We start from the raw sequence: 12,514 nt of genomic DNA, 5'->3' as shown, positions 1-12,514 counted from the left end.
TATATCCATTATTCCTGTATGACCGACAATTGTAGGTAGAACAATAAGGAGTATATTTCCGCCAGAAAAACTCCACAACTTTTTATAAAAAACAAGGATTTAAAAAAAATTATTAGAAATTTCTGAGATAAACCTAATTTTTGGTAGAAATTTACTCTTCCCTGTTTACTTTTTCTATTTTGTTTATTTTCTTTCTATAATTGCCTCAATACCACAGCGTAATACTGAATAGTTTATTGTAAAGCCAGCACCATGGAAGATCTTTCATACAATTTTTCTTCTTCTTTTAAATAACTACCAGGCAAATGAGAAAAATTACCCACATCTACATGACCCTCTGTAAAAAAGCGTTTGCAAGATTTATTGCTTGTTACATAATGTCTTCATGGTGTTAAGAACTGCCTTGTTGCTGAAATGTGGTAATAAACACGACTACCAATATATTACTTACTTTATGAAGGGTATGCCATCCAATGGAAAAAGGCACCATAAGAGCTCTGACTCTGCGATCTAGGTCAAAGCAGAGTCATGGAAAAACAGCTGATTTGTAATGCTAAATTATCTTTTAGAAGTCTGATAACTGTCTGTGGAAATTTAATGAGCAACATGACAAATATCTTCTGTGTTCTTTACTCATTTATGACTGATAAACTCCCAATAATAAAAAAAAAAGCTCCATAAATTACTAGAAGTCATTGTGTGATCAGTAAAATCCTTGCAGTGACGATCATATAGTGCATTGCACAAGGTGGGCGGTTAAAACAGAAGACTGCTTCTAAATGCTTCAACTAGATTAGCGGTTCTCAACGTGGACGGTACTGACCCCAGGGGGCGTTTAGAGGTCGGCAAAATAAAATAAAATAAAATAAAATAAAATTGTAATCAAAACTTTTGGAATTGTAATGATTTCTTTAAAAAAAGTTTTGTTTAAAAGACTTTTTTTTATTATTAAATAACAAATTTTTACCAAACATAAACATTTATTTGCACACATCAGGAATCTTTTGTTTTGATTTTAGGCCCTGCTCAAGACGTCATGTGAGAATCACAAGCAAAACTTTGAGTCACAAACAAAAACTTAGAAGAGCAAGAAAATATTTATGACAAGCGCAAATAAGTTTGTTTTGCAAAAAAAGTTAACTTCATGAGTCAAAAATGTGTGATTTAAATTTTTTAAAAAGTTTTTTTTAAGCAAAACTCAGCAGGCTTTTCTCATGGTGGCATTAACGATTCGATTTTTGCTTTTGTTTTTTTTGTTTTTCTGCAGTTCCACATACAGCTCTGCTTTTCTGAATGGACCATCTTCATCTCCACTGCAAGTGCAGCAAACAGGCAGCTCTTTTATAGATTACAGTCCACTAAAAGGTTGCATTGTGCCGTTGTTTATATTTTTAATAGTGTAATTCTGTAAAGACAAAATATGTCTGGTGGTCCAGCTCTGATTTACATATCTTGCTAAATTGTGGGTTTGAATATTGAAATACTTTCCTATAACAAAATAGACCTGCAGAAAGAAATTACTAATAAAATATCTTACATAGTCATAGTGTTATGCTCTATATGGAGATGTTCATTAGCTTTTATTGTATATGTCACAATTTTGTAATTTATCGTTGTTTATTAAACTCTGAAAGCTGAGAGGCTGTTAATATTCTGTCCTAGAATGCGGTTAGATGAGCCCTTTTTTTGTTGTTGAGCACCTGCCCCTTTAGTGGTCTCTGCACGGCCGTGATAGAGAGCGTTCATTTTATAGCGTTAACACCGGTGCTGTAAATGGTCCGGTATGAAACGGGGGTGGTAGAACAACACAGCACTTTTAAATTTCAATAATCAGAATACCGAAATTGTTTCCGTTGTTTTAAAAGGTTTATGTCAGTCTGCCTTTTCCCCATCGATGCGCTTCCCGACCGCCCTGCACCTTAGGGGGTTAAAAAAAAAAAAAATCGACGCGCACATTGTTGAAACAGGAGAAGCGGGACATAAAACGCAGCGACTAACTAGATGTGAATTATGGCATAAAAACAGAAAATCCGACGCTGAACAGTGAAAAATCAGCATATGATGTGAAACACATGACGATTAGGCGGCGCAGCAGGTGATGAGTGAAGATTACTGATGGTCAAWAAATGATAAAATAAATCTAGCAACAGGAAAGAAACTAAAGTGGACATAGCAATAAACCAAGAGAGGATAATACTAATGAAATGAAACTAAATGGAAATGAATGAAGAACAAAATGCAAGAATAAACTAAGAAACTAAAAGTAAATACAGAGGAATAAACTGGTATGACAAGACCTTTCAAGCAATAATTAATACAGAGGACTGTATGGCAAGAATAAACAGACACTATTTCCACATAAAAGGTAAAATGATATTGTTGAAATGTCATGGGTTTGTTGAGACCATATTTAGTACTGAGAATAAATATATCTTACAGACCATAACAGTAAAGGACTGATCACTTATTTGTTTTTATTAGATTTGATATATTTATTTCTTCAATATTATTTTTCATATCAGTGTTAATGTCATGAGGCTGATGACTCCATGACACTTTCAATTTGACTCATTAGGATTTGATTAAGAACCAGATTTGTTCTTTGTAATTTCTTTCCATTAAAACTATTAATCTATAATCAATAGGTCTATATAAAGACATAATCCATGTTTCTGTCTCATCTTTGTATGGCATTAAAAGGACTTTGAACTTTTGTTTTTCCACTGAAAGCTCTGGTTTGCACAATAAATGCCATGTGGGTGAAATTTTATGGATGATGCTCTGATGTCCCATTCTCCTGAAGGCAGCACAGAGCTGCACCACCAGAAACTAACACTGAAGAGAAGAAGAGCTATGATTAATGTAGTTACAGTTCTATCATGTTTTAATGTTGCAGTTCAGTCGTTTTGCAAATAGATCAAAGTTTAAACTGGCATGTTGTACATCTTTTATCTGGTCATTTTGTGGAATATTTAACAACTAGAAAATGGCAAAGAATAAGAATATTTTTTCCACTCTGATTGGCTGCTGTTAGGCCTACCWATTTTAAGTTGAATGTTCATTGCATTTTTCAGACGCCTGTGAAAATAATTTCTATTCCCATGACTTTTTTGTTCTCTGGGAAATTATTTTTGATGATAAATACAGAAACAAGTATAAAAATCTAAACATCTACAATACTGATAGTAATATTATTAATAAAATAATAGTCAGTTCAAAGTAGCCTACAAATTCTTTGGTGGGGGCGGTGAGGGACCTGGATAAATGCTGGGGGGGCGCTGGCCCAAAAAAGGTTGAGAAACACTGAACTAGATAGTGGAAACTTTGAGACATACCTGCATTTTCCATACAAATGTGAGCAAAAATGTTGTCAGTAATCCGCTAATGTAGAAAAAACGCAATTTCTCATTTGCAGTGTTTCCATTAGACAACAAACGCAATTAAAACCACAAGTGAATAAGTTTGTTCACGCAATAAGTCATTAAAAACATGCCGCGCCGTCACACTTCAACTACTTCCTGTCGTCTTCTTCTTCGTGGTTTGCGCCTATGGCTACATCCGGTTGTTTATCATATGACTCATACGGTACAGTGTTTCCATTACAGTTTTGCGAAATAAACCAATTTCAATATGTCCAGAAAAACACATCATCCTAGCACTAAAACTTTTCATTAAAAAGTTTTTTTTTTTTTATTGGCGTGTTTAAGGGAATTTATTTTCTAATTGTCAAACTCCATAATTAAATGCTCAATCAATGGAGACACCGCTGTTGACAACAATCCCAAAACATACAGCTGGTATTAAAATGAATAAAAGTTGTTTACCTTAGTATAATTGACATACATGACCTGTGCTTAAAACTATAGAAATTACATTTTAAATAAGTCTGCCATTGCTGAAGGAAAGGTAAACTAGTCAGAATTCTGACAGAAGCTTCTTAATGCAACAAAACAAAATGCCTTTGCTACTTGCAAACCTAACATTAAAGGAAGTCTATATATGCATTTGAATCTGAATAATTATGAATCTATAATAATTTCCAACCGCCTGTTTTGTGTATCTGTGGCAACAAGGTATTGGTTTTTATATTAGCACTGTATTAGCATGCCAAAAGCTCTATTGAATTATGACCCCGAGCTCCAGAGGCTTATTGGACGCAGCAGCTGTTAGCATGCCGTGAAAGTCATGACACTGTCGTACAGCAAGTCGTCAGAGGCCTCATCAGATTCACTGCGAGATTGTCTGCAACTGGAGATGCTTCCTGCCCACAGCATCAAAGTCCATGGTTCTTTGAAGATCCCTGGATGATGAGTCACGAGCCAAACTCCTGCTTTCATAGAGCTGTTCACATCTACCGATGATCCATCAAGTTTATTTTTGAATGTTTTTTTTTTTACAACTTTAAAAACTAATTACTTTAAGTTCATTGTTACTCTTAAAAACCTTTGTTGATCATTTTAGGCCTCATTTATTGTATTTAAACATGCAGATAAGAGGCTATAAGCCAAAAATGACTCCAAATGGAGATTTACTGTTGCTAAGAGAAAGAGAAAAAGACGACAGTAATTTAGCTCAACGGGTTACTTTAACTTTAGATTTATTTCTCTTCACTGAAAATACAGCTTTGTACCAACAAGTATACCATTATTCACCAACCACTTACACGGCACGTTGTCAACCTTATTACATGCTAACTTATGACGCCAGATTGTTAACATGCTAATTATTAGTCGCTCTTGAAAGTACATTCACTGACTTCCTCCACAGCTGGAGGATTGCTGCTATTTAAACAGTATTCATAATAAAAAAACAAAAATACAAACAATATGAAGTTCTTCTCGGGTGTTTTAATAACTGTGGCTTCAGAGATGATATTGTTTGAGCAGGAAGACAGAAGTAGGGAAGGGGGCGGGGGAGGCGTACTGATGTTCACTGGGTCATCTGGGTTTCCATAGCCTGGGCCGCCCACTCTGGAGCTGCCTGGCGAATCTTTTCTAGCAGGTTGTTGACTTGAAAACACAGAGACTGGATCTGTTTGTCCCAGGTGGGAAGGGGTTCCCGGGCTGCCAGAGACACAGAAAACAACCAGATGAAGACATGCAGGCTGTGTGACGCTGCTGAGGAATCCAGGTTAACGAGGCTGCCCCCTTCTGGACACAGACGCTAGTAACAATTTTGCTAGTGCAAAATCGTCCATTTTGCTCTGTGTGGAGGCAACTAAAAAGTTATTGCTGCAGACAAAGTGGAATGAAAAAAAAACAAACTTACACAATTATGTTGCCACAGCTGCCCATGTTTTATGTTGTTGTTGGACAGACTGAACTGACATGCCAATATCCCTCTTTGGGGACTAATAAATAAATAAATTAATTAATGAGGTTGCATCACCCGCGTTGGATGACCATGAATTCAAAATAGTTTTTCAAGCTGTTATTTGCAGCCTTGCTTATTTCATAAGCAGGTCGATTAATGATCAGTTTCAGTTTTGATTGTGGAAATGCAGAGGATTCCTGACATGTATAGAAGCTGGAGGCCAATTCAGCATCTTAAACTTCTTGTTGCAATCTTCATATTCTAGGGCTGAAACGATTAATCGTGGCTGTGAGAAACGATTAATCGTGGCTGTGAATCGATTATTGAAATAATTGTCAACTACTTTAATCATTAACTAAAGTAAACAGACAAAAAAAAGGTCAGTTGAACAAAGAACACACAGCAGTAAATAAACCAAAATTGTTCAAAAATGTATATTTGTACAGTGATCCCTCGCTATATCGCAGTTCACCTTTCGCGGTCTCGCTGCTTCGCAAATTTTTTTGTGCAGTTTTTTTCACAGTGCATTGTGTTCTGCGTCCTGATTGGCTAAACAGTCTCCGAGCTCCTTCTCTACCTGTGTACCAATAACGTTACGGTATTTAAATATAAGTAATACAGACTGGCCATTCAGGAGATGAAAGCTGAAAACTTTGAATGCCTGCTGGAAAAAAACTGTGGCCAGAGGCAGCGCAACACCTGACCGGAGGCTCGGTTGACGAGATCCATGGCTCTGCCGTAGATACAGCTGTGGATCTTGCGGGGCAGGTTGGAGGAGACGCTTTCATGACACGACATTAAGGTCCGATTGATGCACACGCACATCTGCTGATCTGAAAATAGGTTTTGTTCTTTGGTTTCAATGTAGAGTATTTAATTATGCTGTATAATAAATGTAAAAACTAAAGGTAACCACTTAGCGGATTTCGCTTATCGCATGTTATTTTTGGAACGCAACCCCGCAAAAAACGAGGGATCACTGTATTTACATTTTGCATTCAAGAAAAAAAAAACAGACATCTTTGACTGTAAATATGTTCTACCCAGAATGCCTCAATCCAGTTTAAGTTTTACCTGGTTTAAATTCTGTAAAATAAATAAAATAATAATAATAAAATGTCCTATTGAGCACTTTTTGCAGTATAATTATTAATCAATAATCAAAAATAAATTAACAGATCAGCCCTAGATTGTATTAATGTTAAATCAAGTAGAAAGAGCTGAATTTTCCACATGTTGATGTTAGAAGAATTATTTTAGCTGCAGATTTATTGTTTTCTCTGTGTGATCAAACGTTCACTAAAGAAACAGCACTATTGTATTTCTGGAAAATAATTGTTTAATTTGTTCTTTAAAAAAGACACTGAATTACTTGTTTATTTCTATTTTTTACGCAATTCTAATTTTGTATAAAATAAGCTTAAGTGGTTAAATGAAAAAAAAAAATAAAAATCATATAATTAGTACCACGAATAATCGGTCACTAAAATAATCTTTAGTTGCGGCCCTAAACTACTCATGAACAGTTTCTGTTTCGTGGCTCGGTATCCCGCGGTAACTGGCTCCGGATGCCGGGGAAGATTTGTTTACATGAAAGGCTATACTTGGTCTCCCTGGTGATCCCTGCTATCCCAAAGTTTGCCCTGTGGACCCCGGCCCAAAGCATCCGACTGCCTCCACGTGCTTACCTCGGTTTTCCCATGATGCATCCTGGTACCAAGTGTTTACTAGATCAGCAAAAGATTCGCCTGACACTCCAGATAACGTTTCTGACGTGCAATGAGCTCCAACTAACAGCGCATTCAGACACCTGACATTTTCCTGCTTCTAACATGTCAACTTTGACGGCATGGCATCTTAATATACTTAACACTTGAATAAAAATAAAAAAATTTAAAAGAGACAGTAACCAGATCTCAGAGACTCACTTTCAAAGTGAACGATGCCATCTATCTGGTCAATGAAGCCGTTCATGCGTCCCTCAGTGATCATCTGAGATGCAATCTTCTCAGCCTAGACACAGAGACGTTGTTTGCTTATTGCTGGTGAAACAGAGAATCTGTAGGACAACATGCATATCCGCCACAGAGCGAACGTCCTGTTTGAACACGAGAACATGAAGCCGTCACCTTCGCCGGGGGGATTTCCAGCAGCGCTCCCAGCTCTTCGAACGTGATGTTGTTGTAGAGTTTGCTGGCGGACAGCAGGTTGTGCTCGATCACGGCTCTGTCCAGAATGCTGGAGCCTGAAACAAGAGAGAGAGTTTGTAAAGTAAAAAAAAAACAAAAAACTTTTTTTCATTTTATTGGGGTAAAAATTGCTCCAGATATGGAAAATGTTCCACTGTTCTTTAATCCTTTTTACCTCTAACATGTTTGCAGGGAACAAAGTCATGTGTCATTTCAGATGGACAAAACAACCAACTACAAAAAAAGTGATTTTGTTATGTAAATGTAGTATAAATGTAGATAATTCAAATCGGTATCAGCTGATGTTGGTAAAAAAAAAAAAAAATATATATATATATATATATATATCTGTATTGATTTTGGGAATAAACGTGAGATGATATTAACATCTTGTTGCCGATTGTGTTTCCAGAAGGGGAGGGGCCTGACCATGTGACAGTGACCGTGATGCAGCAGAGGATTGTGGGTGCTTCCCTGAAGCACAGAAGAAATATCAGCACTGTGGGGTTTTTTCAAGGTGTTGAAAGCATAGAAAAATATACATACTGTTGATAAATATTGGATATAGTTATCGGCCCAAATTTTCAGATCAGTGCATCCCTAATGGCTATATTTCTCTAAAAGCAGCAGATCCACAATTTTCTTGTAAAAGGATTGGTTCCAATTTTTTTTGTTTGTCCCTTTAAACTTTTCCAAAAAAGAAACAAACTCTGTGAAGATGTATGTTTTGTTTTCACTGAAACATACATATTTTTCCAGGATTAAAGTTCCCTGAAAATAAAACAACTGAAACTACAAGTGATAACATACCCAAAGAAATATAGAAATATTAAATTTACTTATTTTTCCTGAAAAGGAGAAATACAGTTATCATCACAAACCATCAGAACTGAATCAAAACTCTGTAGCGAAAGAACGATTAGTTCCTTCACTCTGCCCAGATTCACACTGGAGCTTCTCTTTGTTCAAACTTAGATTATTAAAAAGTGTATCTGCTGCGGATAAGATGATAGCTCCTCATGTTTGGTAAGCTTTGTTTGCAAATGATAAAATAAAACTTTGCTAAAATACGCTAAGGACCAAATTACCTAAGGTCTCATAAAAAAAAAGTTAGTCACAGGCAAAATGGTCCCACATACTCACTGGAGTGTCCTAACTATAACTAAATACATGACAACCAGGAATCACAAACCAGATTAAGCAATGTATGAGTTTCTGTTGCGTAAAAAAAACTCAGTCCTGTGTTGTTACCATCTGCCGTTGTGGCTTTCTGATGGGGCATCAGCATGGCAGCAAACTCCTGCAGCTGATTCCCTCTGATGATGCGGTCCAGGTACATCTTCTCCAGGATGCCGTAAGCGGCCAGCTGCTGGCAGCGCTCGTCTTTGAAGAGAGTGGCCAACATACGGGAGCGCTGCTGACCTGCAACGGATCAAAAATAGAATGTTGGGAAGCACAACAACAACAACAAAAAGCACTATTGGCCAAAGTTAGCAAGTTTTCAAAATACCAGCATCGGTTCGATAAGTTAAACTGGCCGATATTAACAACCAATGATTATTCCCATCTTGTTGCCGTCTGTGTTTGTGTTTCTCAAGGGGAAGGTGGTGGGGTTGGTCATGTGGTATTTGCAGTGTACACTTCTACTAATATGCTAATGCAATAATAGCAAAGCTAATTTATTTGCATAGTACTTTACCTAACTTTGAAAACATCCAGCAGACTTAATTTCCCCTAAATAAAATTTCCCAATAAATCCTAAAGCTATCTAGGACGCTTTGTAAGCTCTGTTTGAATAAAGCTTGACAATCTGTGTTGAAGCTTTAGTTATTGAAGCCTGTGTTCATGCTCTTACTTTGAAGTCTGTTTACACATCAGTTCCATTTCCTCTCCTCATATTCATTCCCTGTTTTATTACGGGATTGGACACGGTATACATAGTGGAGGAAACCACTTACACAAACCTGCTAATGCTCTAGCAGCAGAGCTAATTTTTCATATAGCACTTTAGCATTTTCGCTAACTCTGAAAACATACTTTGCGTCCCCTAAATCAATTTTCCTGATAAACCATAGAGCTCAGTTTGAATGTTGAAGTTTTGTTTATTGAAGCCTGTATTCATGCTCTTATTTTGAAGTCTGTTTACGTAGCAGTCCTGTTTCTCTCTCTTGTTTTCCTCTAAGAAACTTTATTGACCATTTGTGGCGAGTACACTACCAATGAACAAATGTTTACATTTAGTTTTTTTATTAACATTGGTTTATATTGATTATTGGCCAGCAATAGTAGTATGGAATATACTGACCGAAATGTTCATATTAATGCATCCCTAATATAGTGACAAGTAAGGAAAGAACTGATGAGATCATTTCTGAAAAATGTAAGTCAAAGTCAGACTTCCTGTACCTGCGGAGGCCAATATGGTGCAGTTCAGGGCGTGTTTCAGCGCCTCCAGTCGTTCACTTTCATGGACGATAGACTTATAAGACAACTCGTTATATCTCTGCGCAGCTTCAATGAACTTCCTCCTGAAATCAAGGACTCTGGCATAGCACACCTAATGAAGAGCAACAGCTTTAGTCGCAGCACAACAGGAGGACAGACTTCCCCGTAGAGACTTTGCACCTCGGAGGAAGGCTTTGTTTTCTATAAAGAGATCATGCACCTTATAGTGGATCTGCAGCTGTTCGTTCGACGACTCATTCTGAAGCAGCGAGGCTCTGTTGATGTAGGCCTCCGCCTGCACGGGGTCGTCGTCTTCTAAGTAGAGCCGGGCAATTTTTAGGTACGTGTCCAACTTATAGTCGACGTTATATTGCCTGTATTGGGGGGGCGGGGGGGGGAAGCGAAGAGGCGTTCAAATACGTGAAACTTTTACGGAGATCTGAACGTTCATCTGTAAAAAACTACGTACTTTTGCCCGGTTTCCAGAGGAATGCCAACTAAAACTTGAGCGGCATTTCTCCAGTCTCCCTCCTTTTCATAAATAGTTGCTAAGTGCTGTCTGATTGAGGCCACCTGAAGACACAAGAGCATTATTTAGCCATGCAGGATACAATCAGTTATTTTCTTTAACTTTACAAGGGCAAAATGTAACTTTTATAAGAAATACTTCTTCTTTGTTTTTTTTCTTTTATACATATTTGTTAAAACTGTCACTCCCCATCAGCAGAGCTTGTCGTGAATGTAAAAGCTAGTTAGCATGGCCACCGCTGAAGACGGGTAAATGGCTTTCCTTTAACAGTAAGTTGTTCCTCAGCTTGTTCACAAGGTTGATTAACAGCGTTAAGACACACACCCTGACTCTGATTGATTGTTTTTGACCAGGGGCGATGGAGAAGTTCAATGTTTTCACAGATTATCTGTTTCATTTTATACTGTCACGACATGGTGACAGTTTTAACAAACATGTAAAAAAAACTTTTATTTATTTATTTTTTAAAGCTACATACTGTAGTTTTAAAAAAGCTCCATGGAGGTTGTGGCAAAACATTAAAAAATCTACCTGTTCCTCAAAAGAGATGACCCTCGGCTGGATCTTTTCCAAGGTGAAGTGATACACCGCTTTAGCCGTGGCGTCCGGCAGGTTGGGCAAGTGCGTGCAGAAGTCAGTCAGCAGCTGTCTCGAGATGACAAGGCTGACGTTCTCGTTGACCACTGCAAAAAAATAAAAATAAAAAAACAAGCGTAAAATTTCACAGTTGCTCGAAGAAGCAGACTCATAGATGAGGCAGGCCAAATGAGAACAAAATCCGTAATGCATACTCGCTTCAACAAAGGCCTTCAAGGATTCCAGCTGCTCTGCATCCATCAGCTGAATGGCTTTCTCCAAAATCTGTCGATATCTGCAGAGAAATTTTACTGATTACAGGCACTATTAAGGTTTCTTGTGGAAGTCTTTTTAAAAATGTGAAATAAATGTTTAATGTTAAGGTAATGAGAGGAATCAAACAGTTCAGCAAGAAAACGGGATATACTAATCACCAAGTCAGTGATTGAAATTGGTCATTTTGCTGCAAGTCAAAATTAGAAAATTCTTATTTTTTCGTTCTGATCAACTCAACATCCGACATGTCCTTGTAGTTTAAGTCATTCGCTCTTAGAAGAGTAAAAGAATCGTTACAGACTCCATCTGCTCCTCTTGGTTACAAATAGGAGCAGGTGAAAATTATGTTTAATATGCATCTTGTTCAGTATGTGCCTGTCTTCATAAGAACATACACTTACAGAGGATTTTATCCGCAATATTTGTGGACCATTTGACATTCTTCCTAAACCCATTATGAAAAATAGCCAAATTGTAACTCGTTTTGTTTTGTTTTTTTCTATCTGCAAATTAAAAAGCAACGTTAGCTTCCATGCAAGTCAGCAAGCATAGCAAAAATATATGAATAACCCAGAGTAACCTCTTGCTTCGTGAACACAAAATACTCTTAAATTGCGCTACACTGTCAGACTGAAGCGTTCAGTCTAACGAATTGCTATGTGGCTAATATAACTGAGTGAACGATATTAGCATAGCTAAGTCTAATAAAGCTACATTGCTACTAGCTAACACTAATGCGGCGTTTCCGTTGTGAACTGATTTTTATTAGCAGCTTATGTTATTGTCCGCTGATAGCTACGTACTTGGCAGCAAGGTCCTTGTGAGATCCGGTTGAATTCATCAACTGTGCAAGCTCCTGTCTCACTTCGGCCGCCATTGTCGCTAAATGTGTTGCTAAAAAATGTCAACAACACCCGGTTTGCTAGCCTCTCTGCGCGTGTACTTGAGTGTGCAGGCTGGAAATGCGCGAGCTGCCTTCCTCCTGCGAGTCACGTGAGCGCGCACGCTGAACGCTTTGACATAAACAGTACATTTGTCGTGTGTATTGTTATCGCGTTAGAATCCCTGTAATAATTTGTAAAGTAAAAGCAGATATTTGAACACTTATTTAGCAAGATGTAAAATTGTTGACTAGCACAGAATCCACTAGAATAAACTTCATAAAACTAAATATATGGAAAGTGAA

The 12,514-nt window shown here is 37.5% G+C and overlaps 1 protein-coding gene across 1 annotated transcript; it reads right to left on the bottom strand.

Moving 5' to 3' along the window:
- Positions 1-4,580: 4,580 nt before the first annotated feature.
- On the bottom strand, positions 4,581-12,309 carry cops4 (COP9 constitutive photomorphogenic homolog subunit 4 (Arabidopsis)). Its single transcript, XM_008423376.2, has 10 exons — positions 12,132-12,309; positions 11,268-11,347; positions 11,008-11,159; positions 10,417-10,520; positions 10,168-10,321; positions 9,909-10,059; positions 8,754-8,924; positions 7,443-7,558; positions 7,242-7,326; positions 4,581-5,063 (listed from the first exon to the last, which is right to left on the bottom strand). Exons 1-10 carry the CDS (start codon positions 12,203-12,205, stop codon positions 4,930-4,932), a joined length of 1,221 nt encoding a protein of 406 aa, XP_008421598.1. The 5' UTR covers positions 12,206-12,309; the 3' UTR covers positions 4,581-4,929.
- Between the last annotated feature and the right edge of the window lie 205 nt (positions 12,310-12,514).

Source organism: Poecilia reticulata, linkage group LG12, assembly GCF_000633615.1.
Source record: "Poecilia reticulata strain Guanapo linkage group LG12, Guppy_female_1.0+MT, whole genome shotgun sequence".
NCBI lineage: Eukaryota > Metazoa > Chordata > Actinopteri > Cyprinodontiformes > Poeciliidae > Poecilia > Poecilia reticulata.
The sequence above is the reverse complement of the archived record's forward strand: the minus strand, read 5'-3'. Positions and strand labels throughout refer to the sequence as shown.

Coding starts and splice junctions, on each gene's coding strand:
- cops4 (XM_008423376.2), bottom strand. CDS start 12,205: ATGGCGGCCGAAGTGAGACAGGAGCTTGCACAGTTGATGAATTCAACC. Junction 10,322..10,416: donor CCTCTGGAAACCGGGCAAAA/GTACGTAGTTTT, acceptor CCCCCAATACAG/GCAATATAACGTCGACTATA. Junction 10,060..10,167: donor AGCTGCAGATCCACTATAAG/GTGCATGATCTC, acceptor GCTCTTCATTAG/GTGTGCTATGCCAGAGTCCT.